The sequence below is a fragment of the Physcomitrium patens genome, chromosome 20 (assembly GCF_059467195.1).
Source record: "Physcomitrium patens ecotype Gransden chromosome 20, ASM5946719v1, whole genome shotgun sequence".
NCBI lineage: Eukaryota > Viridiplantae > Streptophyta > Bryopsida > Funariales > Funariaceae > Physcomitrium > Physcomitrium patens.
The window spans coordinates 1915520-1938868 of NC_143429.1; the positions used below are offsets into that span (position 1 = coordinate 1915520).

Consider the following 23349-nt stretch of genomic DNA (forward strand, 5'->3'; position numbering starts at 1 on the left):
TTCTACCCATCGCCCAAACATTGCTTTTTGAACTTCCTGAAATCACGCCAATCAGTCGCCGCAAAGGCTGCTGTGAACTCTGCTCAGACCGAGAATCAGATTAACATATCTGAGCAAACATCGGAGAAGCTCAATCTTCTGACAACGCCTCAGACGCGTCACAATTAAGACCGTCGTCATTGCACGATCCAAGTCAGTCGGATCATTCCCAGTGTCCCACTGTCTACAGTATCCACGTCCAGGCCTTAACAAATTCTGGCGGTACCCCCCAAGAAATCGGCACACAAACCCACCGTAGATATCAACCTTCGATACCACTTTCCCACAAACTGGCAAATTGGTGAAGGATCAGAGACAACGCCGATTCCAGACCAAAAGTTCGTCTCCTGCAAACTAGAACCGGAATCTGACTGCTTGAGTCCGAAAAGTGGACAATAACTTGGCAGATGTGACCAGCAGCTTCACAAAAAAACACAGTAAAAAGAAACAGTAAAAAAAGAGAGTAAGAAATATGTTTCAAGAATTAGGAGCTTTTTGATCACGTCGTTGTCTGTATTCAACTCTGTATTATGATATGTATTATGTTGCATGGATGGTCAAACCGGCGGTTTTCTGGGTGCCGTGCCCAAAGCAAGCCGCTGCGATACGGCAGGGGATTGGAAGCTTGATGGCGCCATGGCTCTGTATTTCTTCTGCACGCACTTCCATGGGTCCTTGTACCCTCTCATGCTTGCTCTCCACGCCTCGGTTTATTAGCCCCATTCTTCTATTTTTCAAGGCTCTTTAACAACGTGGATGTATGTTGCCTTCCCTGATGCAACACAAATAAAAAATAACACAAAAAACAAAAAAATAACACTGTTCTGAATGCATTCCAGTCTTGGACTCCGCAACAATTCTTTGCACCTCTTCACGATTCTTTCATCTCGTTCACACCAGAGGCAGTTTTTTCCCTCCTTTTGCAGTTGCTACTCCAGGATTTGTTTATTCATTGATTAATTCATTTTGTTTATATATAATGAGATAATTACAAATTGATCATATTATGTTATTTGGTTGCTTTGTCTATAGATAATTCATTTTGTTTATATCTATAGACAAAGCAACCAAATAACATAATATGATCAATTTGGTTGCTTTGTCTATAGATAGGCAATAATGTTGTTATTTTGATAGTATGAAATTTTGTGCCAGTTTTAGTTGAAATTATGTATTTAAATAGGATATAATATTAATTATTGTATTATTATATTCCATAGTATAATTAATTTTGTACTTAATCTAAATTTTATTTCTTTTGTATTTTTATTATAAGTTTTGATTCTATAATATTATAATATTCTTTAAAGTGCTTCCAATTGGGATTGACTATTGTTATTCTTTTAACATTGAAGATTTTTTTTTTATGCATAACATAATATGATCAATTTTTAATAATTAAGTAATATTTCTTTAGAAATATGATGCTTATATATTTTAATATATATAATAAATTTGTTAAATATCTCTAATTAAATGTAAATGATTTGATTCTTTTGGCAAAAGTATAAAAATATTCTTAAATATTAAAATTTTGTATTCTACTGAATACTTTTTTATTAAAATCCTAAAACTAAGGATAAAATTTACAAAATTGAGATAAATTTTAATAATGTTAAAAACATTAATAGCAGTTTATCAAAGGTAAAAAATAAACTTTAATTGCCCATATATTAAGACCACTATTCATGAATTACATCCATTGAGATTTAAAAAATAAACCCATTAAATATAATTTAATACTAACTATTATTAAAAATATATTTATTCAATCTATATTAATTTAAAATTTTAAAAATTTATAGATTTATATTTAGTTTTTTATTTTTTATTTTTATTTTTTAATCTCTTATTGAATAAAGGAATTTTATATACCAACTTAAAATTAATTCTACATAATTGAATGTCTTCTAAAATTCTTTGCTGCTACCTAGATTGATAAAAAAATCTAATACTATTGAAAGGATAATAAGGACTTTTCTTTAGCAATTGACCAAGTCAATGTTATCAATAAGAGAATTAAAAATTCATTTTAAATGATGCATTTTTAAAATTACATCATTGCATATTTAAAAGTGCATTACAAGTTGAAGCAAGTGTAGAGTTGGTTTTTATAAGATTGTAGAAACTTAAGCTATTTTTAAGAAGATAGAATCTTGTATAGATTAGATTCAGTAGTAAAATCAAATTACACCAACTTGCTTTTTCTATAAAGAAATATATCAATTAGAAACAGAAGACAAATAAATTCAAAATTTGTATTATACATAAATGTTGGTGTACTTAAATATTCAATTACCTTTCTTGTTTACTTTTTCTTTTTTCTTTTCATTTCAGGTGGATGTACTTTTAAATGTTGGTTGATTCACTGATTGTTTTTGAATGTCTTATAAACACCATATGAGTGTCAACCACATCATCATTGAATTCCAATCCAACTTTCAATGCATTTAAAAGCGGAAAACATCAGCAATCTAAAAATAAATAACTAGATGTATATATTAGAAGACGAACACACACACATTCTCACTCTACATCAATTACTGTAAGTCCTGAAGATCGCGAGATGCATGGAAGATGTGGAAATTCATTGTTTCCTGAACAGACCAACAAGAATAGTAAGAAACAATCAATGAAACAATCAACAGAACAAACAAACAGTGACAAATAGCGTCATGCACGAAGCACTGACAGCGGAGAATGGGAAGCAGAAGTGCCGAAGTGCCCAGATCAGCTACAATAAGAAATGGGACCACAGTGTGGGAGCAGGGATGGCTCTCACTTGGCTCCACCGAAGGCTTCGTTGATTCGCGTGGTCACCATTCTGGATTGTTTCGCAAAGAATCTGCGGTGGGCGCTGTCTTTGTAGGCCTTGCCCTCGGTGAAGTTCTCCAGGTACCCAGCTGCACGATCCTCTTTGTTGATCCTGCAATGCCATGCAAACACCCTCTCACTGATCCCCACTTCAGCACTTGCACAGTTCCGAGCCCCCTGTCTCGATGTTCCCTGCTCTTGCCAGTTCTGCGCTTTGCGAATTCTCTAAAATCCCAGTTCCATGCATCATGGCTGTCTACGTTTTCATACCGCAACGGGCCGGTTACACATGGTGTGTTGAGGTTTTGCACCTGACATCGGGATTAATGCTGGCGTTTCGTACAATCGCAGTTCCGCAGAGTCCCACTGCAGTTCCTATCACGAGTACAATCGGGTAGACCTGCCATGCAAGTTTTTGTTATATCGTTGCATCACGAGTGATAGAAGATTAATTGCCTTTCAACTCACGTGCTTTTAAAACTAATTACTTTACGATGTTAACGAGGATTCACTGCTTCAAGCTGTGGTCTTCGGTTTGATGGAAGAAAATCAGCAACCTGCATTGAATTTGTATGCAGATTTTTTTGATTTTGGAAGTTCTGACAGATAGAAGAGGTCCAACTCAAGCCCGCATCGCCCGTGGATGAGTCGAGTGAATACAACACTGATTGATGATATCTCAACAACAATGGAACTACAATTGTCATTATCTTACTCCAGGGAGCATATTCACGACTCTTCAGAAGCTTGCGCTGAGGCAGTGCGCACCCGGCAAACATCAACCGAGCAAACCAACACTGGGAATTCATGGATTTCCTTTTATGTTCCGCAGTAGAAGAAGGTTTCGAAGCATCCCACGGCATGTCAGAGAAACATGACCTCAGAAGGGCCACAAACTCGAGCATGAACCACGTTGTCTGATGAACTCAATATCTCATGCAATGCCAGGTGTGACGAGGTTGAACCAACCTCGGGAATGATCCAACGCTGCGCCCAGGTCAGCGGCCTCCCCATGCTTTCCCACGCACCAAGACGATTCTCGAGGCCTGTGACTAATGCTTTCGACCTTCGATGACGGGACTCTGTTGAGAGCAGGATGCTCCGAACTCATCGTCGCCGCACCTCCTCAACGTAGTCCTCTCACACTGAAAGGGAAACGGAGTCGAAGGGACGGGGTCCGGGAGTGCCAAGAGCTGCAACCTTTGACTGAGTGCACAGGCCGAGGACCTCACCGACATGGAAAGTCTGATCTGATGTGATGTGATCTGATCACTGTCCGGGCCAAACTTGGCAGTCGACTTCGCAACACCGCTTGGAGAAACGATGTTCACATGTGGAAAGTTGTTCTTTTGTAGTGATTATATGAATGTAATCGAGAAAGTCATGTGGTGATCAGATGAAACACGATAATAATCAGATGTTTGTTGTTGAGAAAGTCGGCATCTGGAACTCTTCCGAGTTATAGGTGCTTCACAATTTATCAACATCGTGGCTTCGCAAGAATCTGGACTCCGCACCCTCACTCTCGAAGTTCGGATCTGGTAGAGGACCACTCGTGGAATCCACAAACAATCCAACATGGGTCTTTGTTTGTGTGTTAATCTGTTTGTTAGTTTGATTCTTACAAGTGTGCACCATTCTAGCATCCCACTGTTTTCTGATAAGTTGGTGTTCTTCGTGAATCCTGAATGGGATTTCCTCTAATATTCTTCTTGTATTGCTCGATGTTTCATGTTCACGAGAATGGACAATGGTGGGTGTCGGTGGGTGTCGGTGGATGCGGAGTGATAAAGTTCTGGCGTCAGTTGTAGTATTCCTCACAATATTCTACAGATATTTGAACCCAGTTTATAACATGTATAGCAACATTTAATTTTTACTTCCATGTATATAGAAAGATGACACTGATCGTTGTTTATGTTATTATTATTATTATTATTATTAAATGTTAACTAATTAGAAGGTTGTTTTATCTGTGTAAGTTGTTTGAATTTAATCGCCTAACTATACTCAACCAAATGCCAATACAAACAAATTTTGAAGGGTATTATTTGTATCTTAAACTATTAGCAGCCATAGTTATAATTTTTAAAATTGTATTTATATAGAATAATGTGGAAAAAAACCCAAAAATTGACTACATTATCTGTTAGAATTTAGTTAACTATTTTTTTAAACTTCCACTTTAATAATTAAATTATAACATAGTTTACATTAAAAACAATTTTAAGACGTCTTATAAATACAGTAGAAATGGGATTTTATTTTATGTTCATATTAAAAATAGCACTTATTTTTAAAAATAAAATATTCTTATCAAAAAAATTAAAATTATTTTTAAATTTAACTATATTCTACCATTGATTTTTTATACAAAGAATAATAGATGTTATGTATCAAATTAATAATAAAATAATGAATTAATAATTAAAATAATTAATTAAATATTTTTACAAAATTACACTTAAAATTTTGTATCAAACAAAGTATTATTTTAAATCTTAATACTACTCACTTATATCAAAGATATCAAGCTATAATATCAAAGATAGTTGATATAAGTAGTTATTTAAGCTTGATATTATAGCAAAATGAATTAGATAGCCTCACATCTTTGATTATTTATTATGTATAGAGATCTATAAGCTTAATATTATTGCCAAATAAATTGGGTTATTTTTAACTTTAATTGAATTCATTAAAATAATTAACAAAGGAACTATAAACTATAAACTATCATTAACAAGTTTAGGTAGTATCTTTTTATTGAAAGTAATTCTAATTAATAATATCGTTTTAGGTTAAAATTTTGGATATTTTAATTTTTTAAATTTTTTTTTTAAACATATATTTACTTAAATATAATAATATATAACAACTTAATATATTTGTTATTTTTATATTATTGATTTATAATTATATTGGTATTAAATCTTAACTAGAGTATATTTCATTCCTAAAATTTTATTATTAGTAATAAATTATAACTATTTAGAAGTAGATAACTTTTAACAATATTATATTTGTGTCAATTTTTTTTATGACAGAAATTTTTGTATAAAAAAGAAAAAGAATCCATTACTTAAGTAATAGCAAAATACTACCAATTAGAAATTTTAATATTCTTATATGCAAAGTAAAGACGTAAGAACTAAAAAGAATATATATATAGAGCTAAATCTTTGTAGATACATAGAAACAATGTATTTTTATTTTTAATTAATTAATTTTTATTTTAATTAGATGATTTTTTTTAAAAAACTTTTAGAAATTAATGTATCATTAAAAAATATATTTAAATAGAGAAATAGTAATATAAAAAAAATTACTAAAAAATCTTAACTTATTACCTTTTTTTAATAGTTATATTATATGTTTTAAGAAAAAAATAAAATTATTTAAACAAGCATGAACATAAATTCTTAATTATTTTTTATATCAAAAAATTTAAATCTAAATTGAATTAGTTTAATTTTTTATATATTTCTTTTGAATATTATGTAAATTTGTGATTTGAAATAAATCTTTGAATGATTTTTATATATGAGAATTATTTTAGCATATATAAATAATTGCACTTAGACCAACTTCTAATATTAAATGTTTTAGTGGAAAATTGACCAATTTCTACATGCATATAAAATAATCAATTAATTTCTATTATAGTTGGATAATTTATTTTAATTTTAATAATAAAATAAAAATTTAAAAATATTACACTATTAAGATTCTATATGAGATCATTAAAAATTACTTTTTAGTTAAAAAAATAATATTTAAGAAATTTGAGCACTTGCTTTCAACAACCTATAAAAAAACGAGATTTTAAGATAAAATATACTACAAAAAAATAATATTTTAGACATATGAAATGAAAATATATACCATGTACCAATATTAAGAAATTTAATATTAAAATTAGGATCTAAGATTCAAGAATATATAGGTGTCTTTGATTTTTTGACATCTTTATTTTTCATTCTCAAATTGACTAATCTTTTCTTCTTATTGTTTTTGAGGTTTAAGATTCTAATAGTATATATAATTTATTCTACAAATTCTTAATTTGCAAGATATATATACTTTGACTTTAATGTTAGAGTTTTCACTTTTGACATATAAAGTCTTTTGTAAATTTTGAGCATATTATTACCTTCAATTTATGGTTTCTAAATCTAAATATATAACTAATTTTTTGCAAAATAGATGAATTAGTAGATAATAAAGATTTGACTACTTTAGATTTTAAACTAATTATACAAATGAGAAGGTTTTCTATATTTTGATTAAACATATCCTCCTTCTTCCCCTTTTCTTCTCATTTTTGGTCTTTATAAATTAATTTATATACTTAGAATATTCTATAAGCTTTTCAATTTTTAGATATAGAATCTTTGATTTAATATCTTATTTTATTGATTAAATTTATTTTATTATTTTTAGAAATTTAATTTAAATTAAATTAATTCTATTATTATGAAGAAATCACCAAAATAGAAAAAATAATCTTAAATTAATGGTATTATTATAAAAGTATTATAATTTTTTTTAAAACTTATTTATAATTTATATGTAATTTTTTAGGAATTTTTAGAATATATTTTTAAGACTTTGGTGAAAATAATTATACAACCTTAGAAGGCCATTATAAAAGATTTGAGCAAGATTCAAAGGCCCTACAAGGTTTTCAGGATAATTGGATGATTTTAAACACCATGTTGAAGCTAAAATTATACAAAAAGTGATTTTACTAGTAGAAAATAGGAGGATCGATAAATAGTGTAGTAGTTGTAGAAAGAGAGGTGCATATGTCCCATATGGATTGTAGCACCTTAGATGTAGGTAGCAAGATAGGACTAAGGCAACATGGCATTTAATATATCTACATAAATTTATTTTGAATCTTGGTGAGGATCAAATCATTGTCTTCTTAAACAAGTTATCTTTTAAGTAAAATATATTCATTTTAAAAAAAAAATTAATTATGATTTTTTTATTATAAAAATCTTTGTCACATATTCATAATAACTTGAATTTATATATTCGTAATATTATTGATTTTTTTAAAAAAAATATAATATCTAAAAATATATTTTTTATATTTTGTATTAATTTACTTTGTTACTTTTTTAGTGGGTATAAATCAATTGGAAAATTTGTGACTAGTTTTTGATGTGTATAATTATTCAATTGCATTTCTTTAACTTGTCTTGTACTTATTTTTCTTTGTTTCTTGTTAATTGTATCTTTTACTTTACATCACCAATTACAAGCAACTCTTTATTAAATCAATCTTATGATTTGGATTGGAAGATAAATTTTATCTTCACAATATTATAATAACTAAGATAATAGAATAAAAATTCAAAAGTTAAAACTTGAACACTTTAAAACTAGAATAGAGATATAAGAAAAAAAATGCTACAAATATAGAACTAAATTCTTATCTAAGTTAATATATCCTTACAATTACCTTTTTTATATAAAACTTAGACTATCAATTTTTTTAACATATTATTAGAATATTTGAGAAGAATCAATATTTTTGAATACCACTTGATTTTTTTGATTGATAATAATTTTTTAGATATTTTTAATTTTTTTAAATAAGTGAAAGACTTAAAATACTTGAATATATAAAAAAATTTAATCTCAGATAGGACATGATCTAATACTTTATTAACTTTGTGTAGTTGTTTTCTAAGACTAATAAAAAGCTAAGCAAATCAAAAGCAAGTATAATATAGTATTGTTATTATTTTTATTTTTTAAAATCCATTATTAACTTTTAAATATAAGACAAAAATAAAAATAAAAAATAGTATTTTTTAAGTAAATAAAATTATATTATAATTTTAATTAATATTAATTTATTCATCAATTAAAGAAAATACATCTAAAAAAATATTTAAATGAAAACATCTAATTCAAGCATATTAATAATATATAAAAAATAGTATTAAAATCGAATTATTATTTATATATAAAAAATAAACTTATCAAATCTAAGCAAAAAATTTATTTTTCTTATTCAAATAAAAGAATGATATTCTTGCATAAAGATTTGAAATAAATAGATAAAAATTATGTCTAAATGAAACAAAAACTTCTTTTAAAAAGAAGATTAATTAATCTTTATTAAAATTTCAACATTAAAAATTAATAAAATAGAAGTTAGAAAAGAATAGAATGTTAAATATATCTATATATATATACATATATATATAATTTAAGATGAGTGTGACTTTGCCACTTTATATAAAATTTATTTATTACATTAAAAAAGTTTTAAATTCTAGTATCATTAATTCTACTTTCTTATAAGAGCATTGACATTGCAATTAGAGCCTTTTTCTTTTCATATATACTTATTTTTATTGTAAAATAATGCTATAGTTTTTACTATAAAAAAATTAATATTGCAAGTTTTACAACAAATCTAAAAGGCATTCTTTAAGTAGTTTATCAAATCTATAAAGAATAAAAAATAAAATCTCCTGCACTGAATACATTATTGGTATTGTAAAAATCTCTTACTAAATTCTTTTGTATTTACAGCATTACAAAATTTCACTCTTTTTTTTCACAAATTTATTCCATAAAACTATGAAATTTCAAGTTCAATTCCATAAGAACTTTATTTAAACAAACAACATGCAACTCCTCAACTAGTGAGAAGGATTGTTTTATCCACCCAAGTATTTATCCTCATTAGGGGTTTTTAAATATGGCCTTTTTGGGTGATATTTTACTTGTTATCTTTGCCGAAAGCATCTTATGATATTTCAAAATATTACTTGATACTTCACCAAATCACCTACCTCACAATGTAGGTGATTTTGAAATCAAAACATCAAAAAGAGGGGTGGGATCAAATATCAAAAACTGCATTGCTTGCCTCAGCTCTCTTTTCTTATTGTCTCCATACTAGAGGGTAATAAAAGTATAAATCAGTGGGTAATATCAAGGGATAATATTAAGAGGTAATAAAATTTGAATAGTGATATTTTGGATTCGATATTTTGAATGATCTTAGAAATATCATGTGCTGAATCCCAATTATTTGGTTTTGCACTTTACAAAAATGCCATGTTTGAAATCCCTATTTGCGATGTATATATGTATGTGTGTATATTCGACGAACAGAAACACCAAAGGGTGAATACACTCGCTCATCGAGTGGGCCCAGGCTCAGAGGTGGTGGTGATGGAGCAGAGCCTATGAAGCAGCGTTGCTGCGAGGGCGTGGCTATGGCATCGGGGGTGATGGTGACGAAGAAGAAGGGCGATGGACGAGGCCTTTCCACAACGGGGCCACCGCAATAACAGCTCCATGGTCACCAACAATCTCAGGGTTTGTCACAAGTTGAACTAGTTGCACGCACACGAAGCCTTTTTTTGCTCTTTACAAGCGCGTCCCTCGGCAAAGCCGCACGAGTGCGCAGAGCTGCACGATGGGGCGGAAGGACCGTCAACTGTGTTGCCAGATGAAGCTCATGGTCGCCGTGGGTGTGCTCATTATTTTTCTTCCTTCGTGGTTGTTCGCCCCAGGTGGGTCGTTTACCCGCGTGGTTCCGTCCCTTCCCCCGATTTGGGCCTAATCTGTTTTTTGGTTCTCTACATTTTGCTGATTTGGCCTAAAATGTCATTGGCATTGGCGTCATAGCTATCGCCGTAGTCAGGAGGATCTTTTGGAGTGAAAGGGTTAGTTCGTCGTTTTGGACGAATGCGTCAGCTGATGGGTCGGAATTTGAACTGGGATGGGGGATTGAGGGGTATCAGAGACTTACCGCGAGCTGGCGAGATTTTTCATGAGAAGGACGGGTTGGAAGGGAGGTCAGGCTGCTGATGTGTTGTTTGTGAATGCCACAATATGGACCGGGGATGTGAGGCAGCCCTGGGCGCATTCCATGGCAGTCGCCAACGGTCGAATTTTGAGCCTTGGCGATTCTCCCGAGGTGCAGATGAAAAAAACATATATAATGCAACGAGCCTCAATTCATTATGTTCAATTTCTTGTTTCGCAGAGTTTTTACTTACTGAATTCTTATTTTTTCATCAGCGTTCTTTCTCTTTTAAACTATGCAGGTCCTGGCCATTGGTCGTGACACAAAAATTGTGGACTTGGAGGGTAAATTTGTGACTCCTGGATTCATCGATTCCCATACCCATTTCATAAGTGGAGGTCTTCAGGTATGTGGTCCGTGGAATTTGACGGTTTAATGCGACTTTGTGATTTGAGGATCCCAAGGGCACACGTTGTGGAAAGTGTGATTTAGAACTGCCTATTAGAATGGATCACCGTTTTTGTCTGATTTTTAAATTCCCAACAGTCTTTTTATTTGTAAAATCAAGACTGTATGTTGCATCTACATTAAAGACGCCATTCAAGCACGAAATGGAGAAAGAAAATTGTTAATGATTGAATTATTATGGAGAAATTCAACTTAAAATTATTATGGATGCAAAGCTTCTGGATTATTACTGTGGTTTGAGGGCGTTACTATTGTGGACATGTGTCCTGAAGTTTGAAGCGTTTACGGTTTCTGCGGTCTTCAGCATCTGGTGTAATCAGCATCCCTTACTGAGTAGTGTTGGGAAATGTAAATGGTAGATGGATTATGTTCAACTGGAGACTGTCACCAGCCGCGCCGATTTTACGAATAGGCTCAAGCTTGCTACGGAAAGTAAGCTTGCTTGGCTTGTGTTCATTATATATTTTCAGGTTTTATGTGTATAGTCTGGAGGCAGCTTTGAAGTAGCCACAGCATGAGTGTAGTATCAGGTTTCAGGATGCCAACGGGAGGGATGGCTTTATATTTTGCTCCTACAGACTGTTCATAAACTTGCTTGAAGGTTTCTGAAGTTGAGCTTATGTGGTGGCGCTGTGGTTTGTTCACAGGCGTGGAGAAAGGGAAGTGGATAATTGGAGTCAATTGGAATCATGAAAGCTGGGGTGGAGAGTTGCCTGAAGCTTCTTGGATTGATGCTCCAAATCATCCTGTGAGTTATTGGGCTACTTCATCATCTATTATTGTGTTGAGCTTTTCAGTCAGGGTAGACTCATAGTCTTACTCTTTCGAGTGCTAATTTTTGTGATGTTAAGATGATACAAACCCCGACTAATTATAAAATTCTTGCAGAGTGCTGCTGTTTGAGGTGCATTCTAATGTAACCGAGTAACATTTCTTAGTTGTGAGATTCTCAACTGCAATTTACGATAACATATCACTCTGGATCTGAGAATCCATCAGAAAGTATACTGGATTTCATTTGAAGCAAATTCATACCCATAGGCATTGCATACTTGCTAGTGGGAGCTAATCAGATAAATCCCGAGTCCTTAAAAAATTTCTGTTGCAGGTCGTCGCGTGTCGAGTAGATGGCCACATGTGTGTGGCCAATTCATTTGCTTTGGCGTTAGCAGATATTCATCGTGGAACAGTAAACCCCGAAGGAGGCACCATTGTGAGAGATCATAAAGGAGGTATCCTCTAAAGTTCGAATTACACTGTCACAGTCCAGATTGTGTCAACTTCTCAGACTGAGATGAAAAGGTCCATCTGTTGGTAAAAAATTTGGTGTGTTCTCGCGGTTGTCATTTGGCTGTTCTTTTGCATTGGTATAATTTTTTAGATCGGCTTGCCTGACTTGTTCACAATCGAATTGTTGTCTTCAGATCCAACAGGGGCATTAGTCGATACAGCCTTGACACGTGTTGTGAAATGTATTCCTCAACCATCAGTTGAAGAGAGGAGGTCTGCTTATCAGAAGGCGAGTGAATTGGCATTGAGTAACGGAGTAACCTCTGTGGTTGATTTTGGAAGAATCACTCCAGGGGGACCGCCTGAGCAACCTTGGGATGATTTAAACGGTACTATCTTAGCCTCCTCTAATTATTTTGATTGTTGTCGCACTATACGTCTATGCATTAAGCACATTTCTGTAATACGTAGACAAAGTTTGCGGCTATTGCTGTATTATATTCCTAGATAGAGGTGCAGCATTTTGTTGTCATCTTAAAATTTAAGATGTATTTTCATTTTCCTGCCCAGAGGAGTTCGGAGTGCCTTATAAGTGCCACTAGCGGTTAGTGTTTGTCACCAACATTAATTATAATTCTATCCCTTTTTGGCCCATGAAATGTGAATCTTTCTTATATTATCCACACGTTTATGAGGGACATTTTAATAAAAAAATAATCATCTTTCTCAGATGTCTATTTATGGGCTGATTCGACTGGGCACATGAAAGTGAGAGTGACTGCCTACTATCCCCTTCAGATCTGGTCCACCGTTGCGGTAGGTAGTTTAAACAGAGCTTGACACTTCCGCTTGAGCTTATGATTAAGTTAACCATTCCATCATTGGTAGTCGCTGGATAATCGTTACAATTCTATTGTAGGGATTGCTTAATAGGAACATACATATATGCATGCGTACATATATATAAAAGGTGCGGAGACCAACTCAGAATGGGTGTGGACTTCGTATACAGGCTTTTGTGAAGCAACGGGGTCACGATGTAAGCCAATGGTTACGGGTGGGTGGTGTGAAGGCCTTTGCTGACGGTTCTCTGGGGTCACAAACCGCTCTATTCCACCAGGTATTAAATATGAGTCTCACTTGTAAGTTGCTTATGGCTCCCCTCAATTTCTTCACTAGTAGGAAAATACTTCCCAAGTTTTCTATTGTTAGCATTCTATTGTGAACAATAAAAGCAGACCAATCAGCATATGCTTGGTTACATGTCAGTCTTTTGAGTTCGGGACTGGCAGGCCTATGCAGATGACGAGTCCAACTTCGGTTTACAAGTGGCTGATCCCGACTGGATACTTGAGACTGCGTTAAGCGCTGATGAGGCTAATCTTCAGGTTCGACTATACGAATATATATTTGCTAGAACCTATCACTGTTTTTAACTTTCTCACTTGTTCGATTGATCTCGACAAACAAACAGAGCATACGACTCAAAAGTGCAGCGGCTTGACAAAATTGACTTTCTGGAATTAGATTGCAGTGCATGCTATTGGCGACGCTGCAAATGACCAAGTTCTTTCCATTTTCGAGACAGTGAAATCCAGAAACGGTCCTCGTGACCGACGCCTTAGGGTAAGTCTCGGCCCATTTTAAGGTCTTGCGACTGCAAGCCTTGGGTGGGCAATTTGTTATGAAGCACTTTTACCTCTTGGATTTGTTGGTATCTAAAACGTACACTCCGACCAAGTCCAAATCATTCTCTTCATAAGTCGAAGAGCACGTTTCAATGTTAAGTCTTTGCTAAAAGGGCAACTTATTGTTGGCTATGCATTGGTGTCGGCTGGTTCGATGAAGATTGAGCACGCTCAGCATCTGTCAGCTAAGGCCCCCAAACGCTTCGGAAGTGAGAACATAATTGCATCGATGCAGGTAATTCTTTGCTTGCTCGTCAACTTAGATTTTCCCTGTGCAATATCTGCAACTTCTTGTACGGTGAGCATATCACGCAAGTTACTTAGTAAATCGTTTTCTACTTCATGTGTTCACTTTCTTTAAGAGTTTATTTCTTTCTCTCTATGGAGTTGTCCTTTGAAAAGCATTGACGTAGTACTTCTCGGAGCATATTATAGTCTTCACCTATTGCTATACAAATCTTAGGCAATATCATATTTTTAGACACTGCCTATGACAGCCTGATCATCTTCGGGATGACGCACTGATCGCTGCGAAGAGGATAAGGGAGGAAAGAGCAATGCAGAGTTCCTTTCTCACGAAGTCGCTTTTGAGCAATGGAACTGTGATTGCGCTGGGTTCAGACTGGACGGTGAGTTCAACATGTCCCTATGCCCATGCTACTTCGTGGTCTTGGAAAGGAAGTTAAAAACTCATTCCAAAAATCACTCATTAGAGCATTTTTGCATCTCAGGTACTTGCTGTTCACTATCAATTATAGTCTGCATTTTTGCTTCTGTGTTAGGTTGCCCCGCTGGAGCCACTATTAGGACTTCAAGCTGCGACCACACGAATTCCACGCGGCGAGAGCAGACCCTGGAATTCGGAGGAATTGATTTCCATAGAGGCTGCACTTAAAGGGTAATTTGGAAGTATCTGGTGATCAATAACGCATAGATGCCGCGTAATATGATGCTTTTTTATGGTGATATTTCTTGTTCATTGAGATCCACGAGTAAGCTGGTGCAAATTCCCACATATTGTTCATGTTACGCGTGAAAGTTTATGATGGATTGCACGCTAATACAGGGTGTGAATGGCTCAGGTATACATGGGGCAGCGCATACGCATGTTTTCGTGATGCCCAAGTGGGTACTTTGTCACCCACTAAATTTGCAGACTTTGTGGTGCTCTCAGACAACCTTTTGACGCACCATTTTTCCACAACTCCATCAGTGCTGGCCACCTATGTTGCCGGAGAGCGTGTATATTCTGTGAGTTGAATCGCCAGAAGGTTGCAGTTCCTGCTTGTGCAATACACATCGGACTCCTAGCTGTGTCTTTCTCCCAGATGAGTTATGTAAAGATGAGTTACACATATCTCATCTTTTGGCTCATGTGCATGCAATTCCAGAAAGTTTTGCTCAAGCTTTTGTCCTGAATGTTTTCTTTGGACCCAATTCTGGGTAGTGGTGTGTACTTATTCAAGTGTATTTTAGTTACAATTTTAAATTTACTCAAAACTTATTGCTAAAATCAGAAAATAAAGAAATCAACATCCAAAAATTTAAGTCAATAAACATGAAACTCGTAAGAATTTAGAATACTGCGAGGAGAAGTGTAATGTGAGCGAAGACAAGAACTTTGGTAAGAATTCTGGTATATTCTAATTTTTATTCCAATTAAATGGTTTGAAAGGTATTGAACGAAGGTGGCATGTGGTAGATGTGGAGGGTTGTTGTGGCAATAGCAAAAAATGTGGTAGCATATATATATATATATAGATACATACATTCATTGCCTGTATGTTTTTATAAAGTAATTACAATTAGTAGAAAAAATAAAATTTGTAATTTACTTAATTTATAAAGAAAACATGATCTAAAAAAAATGTATCCAGAAGCAATCAAAATTAACAATTAAAATGCATGTGAAATAAATGATAATATATTGAAAGCAAAGTGCAAACAAAATAAAACAAATATTTAATTTTTTGGAATAAAAAATTAGATTTATGTTTACTTTGTATTTAAGATTATTAGAATATTTGTTCTATTAGCTATTTTTGTAATGCTCATCTAGTATCTTATACAAGGTCATACTTATGTCATGTGAGTAAATAAGATTATATGCACATGCTACATCATTCTTAGGATTAGATGTGTGACAAAGTTTCAATCATTTAGAAATATAAATCTTTTCCAATTGTGACTACTTAATTACTTCGATCTATATTGACTTTTGCAAAAGCGCTAAATTGAATGTCTAGAATTCTTAGTGAAATAAATTCTAATTCTCCACATTGCATAAAATCCTACAACTAAAATGATACTTTAAATTTTGTCTTATATGTTTTTATTTATAATGCCAAAAATTCGTTTTTAAAATTTTATTGGAGGTGTTGTCAAATCTTTTGTAAGAGCCTAATTAAGTCATAGTGGTTCATCTTTATTATTATAGCCATACTTAGACCTTTTGTAAAAACACAACAATTGGTTGATAATTCAATAATCATATAAAAGGATGAATAACTTGATAGAAATATAAATAGATGGATAGAACTTTAAATATTTGTGTACAAATAATTACCATCTCTTTTACTATGAAACAAATATAAATAAATTTATAGCACATTTGTCTTGTACAAAATTATTTTTATCATAAATTAGCTTATTTTTATAAAATCTGATTTTATTATGTTTATACTTATTTTAAGAAATTAATAATTTGATCTTAAAAGTAATTTTTATGATGAATTTGTATATATATATATATATATATATATACTTCAAATCTAATCTTTTAGATTGCAATAAATATGATTTTTTATTCTAGTATATACTATTAGGATATTAGTATATACTATTAGGATTATTTGAATAGAAATAAATATCTATTTTATTATAATAAATCAATATAAATTTAACTAATTAGTCTTTTATCAGATATTCAATAATAAATACAAATAATATTTTTATTTTATTTAATATATATAGAAATATTTTTAAAAAATTATAAAAATTTTAAAAAATATACAATGATTTGTATTAAAAATTATACACTCTTAATAAAAATATAAAATCTATTTTAATACCAAACTTTATTTGAATAAAATTTTAATAACATAATTTATTATCTAAATTTTTAAAAAATTATATGCAAAATCTATTCAAATTAAGACATTTATTTCTTTTCTTAATGAATATATTCAACCATTTATTGTTTTTAGTAATTAATCAAAATCATAATTTTTAAAACTTAATTCTTTTTTATTGAAATAGGTCTTTTAATTTAGGTAAAAGCTCCATATTCTAATAAAAATTATGGTTTGTAATGTGTTTAGAAATATTTTGACAAAGAATATATAAAATCATAAATTAAAAATCTTGCACCAAAAAAACAATTCACACATCCAAGATAATAGAAATAGTGCAACCATTAAATTTTTTTAGTATATTTAAGAATTGGCACATTGTCTTAAATATAAGTTATAAAATTGTAAGATGATTTATAAGAAGTTGTAAAATGCAATATATTGGTTTCAAAAGTGAATTATTTTAGGTTTTCTTTATAAGATATAAGAAATTGGGTATTGACTAAGTAAAACTATTTAAATTAAAAATTATAAGTTATTATAGATTGTAGAAAAATCTATCAATTCTTTTATAATATAGTAGATTATAGCAATATAATATATTATATAACAACATCCATGGACATCAATTAGCAAAAATAAAAAAATAACATTGCTAATGTCCACAATTGGATGTGAAATACTATCCACTACATCTTTAGTCTTTATTTTCATTGTTTCCAACTCTTATCCCGACCCCCTCGATTTTTAATTCTTAATATTGCATGAAATGTATGTTCTACTTTCTTTGGTAAAACTTGTATAATTACAATGCTTTATTTAAATAAAAAAAGATGTTAATCAATAAGATCTATATGTTATTTTTTTGCAATGTGTGATTACTGATTAAATTGTAGAAGCATCCTTAAATGGTCAATTCAAATGGGTTGGTGGAAAAGAGGTAAGGCCATGAAAATAGATGACGGCCATTGGTTTGTAAAATTTGATTCAATAGAAATCAATATTCCAAACATGGCCTTTCATACAATCATACTCTTGAAAATTCTACTTCTTCTACCTATCAAAATTGAAATCATGCCAAAGTCTCTAAAAAACATTATAGATTATAAAACTACCTAGGCTGAATTCAACTTCCTAGCTAAGTTTTTTCTTTTCAACTAAGTCTTTGTATTGCATCTCACCTTTGATTATTGAGACATTGTGCCACAGACATATGTATTTACTCTAATAATTACCTATATGATTAGGTAGAAGTAAATAAAAATAGATTAATTTCATAATATCTTTTAGAAAATCTTTCAAAAAGATTTATACATGTAGCTTTTATTTTATACTTGTTTGTAGTTAATTAATAGGCTAAAAACTTGGTCAAGAAGTTAGCCACATATCACATGTGTTTATAGCTTGTGAAACAAGCTGACTATGTCGTCCACATATAGATAACTTGCCTTGCAAGTTAAGACATGAATCTAACAAAGTCAATATGTATTGGAGGTCCTATAGCATATTGCCATGTAGCTCTTAATAAAATAGTATATATGGAATGAAGAGTGAAGCATTCTTTAGTCTTGTCAATGCCTTTCTTAACCTTAGTCTTGTTTCAAGACTTTCTAGTCTTCTTGTCTCTAGCAATAGGTATTCTAGTTCAATATATTATTATCTTTGAGTTATTTTCTAGTCTTTTCAAGTGACACAAGAATGTATTAAAGATTTTTGCTTTAAAATTTATGTCCTTGATATATTACTAATAATAAAAAATCACATGATAAAGTCAAATGAGGCATTAAAACTTAGCTAGATGCTAATAGAAATTATCAAATGGTAGGAGTTACTAGACTTGCCTCCATTGATGATCTATTTATGGACACTTTTTTGATGATGCCTACCAATTGCTTGGCCAATATGGGAGTTAATATCATCTTCATCTTATAGGAAGGTTGGAACTAAGGGCAAAGGCATTTGAATTGATTTAGTAAATGAATGGATCACTTTAACTTATATATATATATATATATATATATATTTATATATATGTATTAATAAAAATCCATGCCATTGGCCACAAAAATGTTCCAAAATAAAATGTATGAACTTATTATCTTATACCATGTAAATCTATAAATTAGTACTAAATTCACTTATAAATGGATTAATCTATAAAGGTACAAATTCTCAAGTGCAATATAGTATCAAGAAGTTATAGAAGTGAAGTTTATAATTCTTAAAAGATTATGAATCAATGAAAAAAATTACAAATTCAGATTATTTTTTAGTAGTATTCTTTATCAAAAAATTTAAAAATGCACCAAAGTTTTACAAATCCATTGAAGCATATTGAAATTTTTCTCATAAAAAAATTAATGTGGCATTTAGTATCTATTTTTGTACTTGAGGCTTCAATATGTCAAAAACCAAAATCCAAATAATTTACTCAACATAGTATTGTTGATGAAAAAGTTTCTTTTTATACTTTGAATTTTTTTATGAATTTATCTATTTTACCTTCTTTTTTTGAATTTTATTTAATACTTTAATAAATCAAAAATTTCAAATTTATTCAAAAATTCTACATTTCATTTTCTAATTTATGTACCATGTGACTTTATTTTAAGTCATTCATTAAAAACCATTTTGTATTTTATATTTTACATTTACAAAATACAATAACTTAACATTAACAAGATTATGGATGAAGAACATAAAATTACACTCAATCTTAAACTCCGGATGCATCATTTCCTCAAACTGAAAATATAATTACATATACACATACATATAAAAACCAGGTTTATCTATTTGTTTGTTTGTTTGTTTTTTCATAACTAAACCAGAGTTATTGAGTTATGGATTGAATTTTTTTGTCTAAGCAATTGAATTATCTAAAATATGTTTAATAAAGATATTGCCTCAAGCATCAAATTTTGAATATATCAACCAAACACCAAATCTTGTGCAATATCCAATTTTATAAAAACCATACATGTAAAATTATACTAATGCATTCATAAATACACCTCCATCTATAAAAGCACAATAAATAATAGAAATTTATTAATTATTAAAAAAATAAAATTTATTGATTGAAATTTGTGTTGTTGGCCACAAAAAAGTTATAAAATCTTAATTTGTGGTTGATAAGTAAAAAATTGACCACTTCTAAAAAAAACATAAGAAAAATAATAAATATATAAAAATAGAAAAAATTAATATTTTTTATTTTAATTTAAAAATATGATTTTTCATATTTCATATAAATAATAGCTAAGTTAAATAAATTAAAAGAAATTCTAAATAAATTATATTTATAATGATATTTTTATCTTTATTACTTTTTGAATATAAGATCTTTATCATATTTGGAAAAGTACATTGTGATAGGACAATATACAACTATTCATGTGCAAATACTAGAATTCTAAGATTTATTCTTACATTCTTCAACAATTGTCTTTAAAAATTCCATTGTTATTGGAAATTTTCTTTGTTGCAACTTGAACAAAATCTCTTCAGATAATGGACATAATGTGATTCTTGAAAGAAAAGCCAACTATGCTTTGTAGTTTCTAAATAAAAGTCTTGCCTCTATAATTCAATTAGTCAATTATGTAATGATCAATTGTGATTCATTGCAAAGTCTTTGATGCAGAGCAATGTTTTGTAATAATATAATAGAACATCCAATCTTGGGTTCTAAACTAAATAGTAGCAATCAAGATAGATTTAAAATATTCAAGTACTTGGTTGGATAATAGTTACTATTATCAACACCATCTTCTATAATTGCTTCATCTATGCTACAATAACTATGTGAAACTTTAAGAAGTCTTTGCATAGCATGCTTGTTTAAATCATCAATATCATAATTTTGAATAGATAAAATATAATTTTCAATGAAATAATCATTTTCAAGTATCTCATTATCATCCAATCTCAAATAAATAGCTTAAATCAAATTATTTGATATTGAAACTACTTTCATATGTTTTAGAAGAATCATAGTACTTTTCAATGGATCTACAATTATTAATCTATTTTTAGTCTATAAATAAAAAATAATATTAGATATATTAAAAAATATTATATCATAAATTTTTTTTCAAAAGTAATAATCTTATATAATGCATATCTTCAAAAGTTCTTCAGCAATTAATTACTTCCTAGTAAAAACACCTTTCAAATGCATATTTTTGGTTAATTTGCATATTTTAATATTAGACCAGATATTTGATCATTGTAAAGCATCAACAATCCCTTTTCTTGAGCCTTTATCAATAAGAAAAATATGCCAAAAATTCCCACCAAAGACTATAGTAATTCTACTAAATAACTTATCAATATTATTTATTTCTTAGGAAGTTCTATCAAGTGCCTCAATACAAAAGCAAAGTTGCATTGGTACCTCATTTGATATAATAAGAATTTTCTTTCTTAGCACATTTGTATATAGTGAATTCTTTGTAATACTGTAAAAAAAATCTTTATGAAGATTGAATGGAATTTTAAACATAGAGTATGTAGTCCGTCTACGACTTAAAAATTACATTGCAATTCCTAAGGGAGCAATACACAAAATAATTTTTCCATCACTTTAGAACTTCTTTATAATTGTATTATAGAGAAATATTTTTCCACTTTTTATTGGTCCTTCAATATATATATATATATATATATATATATATTTTAAGATTGTTATCCATTAAAATAAGGATATCAAAATATATGGTATGTTATTGATTGTTTAATTTTGGCACACGTTCTTCTACTATTTCTTTTTAGCTTGTTACAATCCTATGCTATATGCTCTATAAACATTTGATTTATAGCATTTTCATTCTAATTCTTTTCCCATAAAGGCATTGATGGAAAATCAACAAGTGTTTTGTTTGATTCTTGAAGAATTTAATTAAGAAGAAATAGCCCATAATCTAATATGTCTCTTTGCATTGATCTTTCAATTCCATAATTTTGAATTAATCAATAATTCATATCATCACAACAAATTTCTTTAAACTTCTCCCATAACTCTTCTGAATGTACAAGTAAACATTGAAGAAGAATAATAGTATACAATGCTTTTAATTGCTTTTTTATTTTTATTATAGAGGCTTCTTCTAAGCATTGATTCCATTCTTGATTATCTTCCAGCAATCCCATTTGTAAGCATACACTCTTAAAATTTGGTCAAATTACTCTATTTATAATACATGGATCTTCAAATAAATGTAGTCCATATACCACCGTTAAAAGAAGTCAAAGATAAAATCTTTCTCCCGTAATAAAATCAGAAAAATATAACCTTTCAATTCCAAATCCATATTTTCTTAATGTCTATATCTTTGAAGTCTTATTCCATACAAATTATTGTAGAAATTCTTGACACTTATATTGTCAAGTAATCTGGATTGATTCACATTTTAAAAAATATTGTCAAAGTTGATTTTTGCTGCTTTCTACGGACTAAGATTTTAGTTGCATCACTATTTGGATAAAAAATTACTTGATGTATTCTAAAAAGATGTAATGCCAATTGAACTACATTTAAAAATTCTTCATGTAATTTTATTTTAAATGAATACCATGCTATCTTAGGACCTCTAATATATTATATATTAATATATTACTTGAACTCATTATGCTCATTTCTAATTTGCATTGTTGTATGACTATGCTCTTTATAAATATACTTGTAAATATATTTCACAATACAAATAGAAACACAAATCTTAATATAGCAATTATACTTTCTAGTAAGAATAAGATTATAAAGAAGAATATTTTAATTATTTATAATGTGATTTCTAATATTGAAAGTTCTTCCATCATTTTTTCTTTGATATTGAAGATATCCATCACCATCCATTGATGTTACTTCTTAATAATATTTTGAATATTTCTTTTAGAATATTCTATTCTTCAAGCATTGACCTTGCATATTTTGAGGTCTACATGGACCATAAACCATACATGTGATAACTATATCAAATAATAATGGATCATCTTCTTTGATAGAATTTTTTTTAAAAATAACCATATCAATATTGATTGGATTTTTTAATTTATTATTTTGATAAAAAAAAAATACATGTATGAAAGACCTTACATTTGAAATTCAATAATATGAATTTTTATAAGTCCATATCCTAAAATATAATGCTTATAAGTATCTTCAATTAATGAATAATACTTTAGTTCAAATACTCTTGCTATTAAGTCAATACAATCTTCAAGACATTATTTTAGAAGAAGTGCATTT

General features: G+C 30.1%; 2 protein-coding genes across 5 annotated transcripts; one reads left to right on the forward strand and one right to left on the reverse strand.

The window, feature by feature from the left end:
- Positions 1-2261: 2261 nt before the first annotated feature.
- Positions 2262-4693, reverse strand: LOC112273226 (uncharacterized). Of its 4 annotated transcripts, none has more exons than XM_024501713.3 (4): positions 3823-4693; positions 3165-3253; positions 2822-2992; positions 2262-2636 (listed from the first exon to the last, which is right to left on the reverse strand). In XM_024501713.3, the coding sequence occupies exons 1-4, from the start codon at positions 3865-3867 to the stop codon at positions 2627-2629; spliced, it is 315 nt and encodes a 104-aa protein (XP_024357481.1). In that variant the 5' UTR covers positions 3868-4693; the 3' UTR covers positions 2262-2626. The 4 variants fall into 4 exon arrangements, with proteins under 4 accessions (XP_024357481.1, XP_024357483.1, XP_024357479.1 ...); XM_024501715.3 differs by having other exon boundaries at positions 2822-2965; positions 3823-4097; XM_024501711.3 differs by lacking the exon at positions 3823-4693 and adding an exon at positions 3411-3800.
- Positions 4694-10099: 5406 nt separating this feature from the next.
- LOC112272937 (protein LONG AFTER FAR-RED 3) lies at positions 10100-15430 on the forward strand. Its single transcript, XM_024501137.3, has 15 exons — positions 10100-10403; positions 10635-10810; positions 10941-11045; positions 11467-11539; positions 11755-11855; positions 12216-12339; positions 12532-12726; positions 13068-13153; positions 13350-13457; positions 13630-13725; positions 13865-13963; positions 14186-14260; positions 14523-14654; positions 14808-14923; positions 15108-15430. The coding sequence occupies exons 1-15, from the start codon at positions 10307-10309 to the stop codon at positions 15283-15285; spliced, it is 1761 nt and encodes a 586-aa protein (XP_024356905.1). The 5' UTR covers positions 10100-10306; the 3' UTR covers positions 15286-15430.
- Positions 15431-23349: the final 7919 nt, after the last annotated feature.

Coding starts and splice junctions, on each gene's coding strand:
- LOC112273226 (XM_024501711.3), bottom strand. CDS start 3,758: ATGCTCGAGTTTGTGGCCCTTCTGAGGTCATGTTTCTCTGACATGCCG. Junction 3,254..3,410: donor TGCATACAAATTCAATGCAG/GTTGCTGATTTT, acceptor CTTGCATGGCAG/GTCTACCCGATTGTACTCGT. Junction 2,993..3,164: donor AGCATTAATCCCGATGTCAG/GTGCAAAACCTC, acceptor AGTGGGGATCAG/TGAGAGGGTGTTTGCATGGC.
- LOC112272937 (XM_024501137.3), top strand. CDS start 10,307: ATGGGGCGGAAGGACCGTCAACTGTGTTGCCAGATGAAGCTCATGGTC. Junction 13,154..13,349: donor AGATCTGGTCCACCGTTGCG/GTAGGTAGTTTA, acceptor CTTCGTATACAG/GCTTTTGTGAAGCAACGGGG. Junction 13,964..14,185: donor CTCGTGACCGACGCCTTAGG/GTAAGTCTCGGC, acceptor GGTTCGATGAAG/ATTGAGCACGCTCAGCATCT.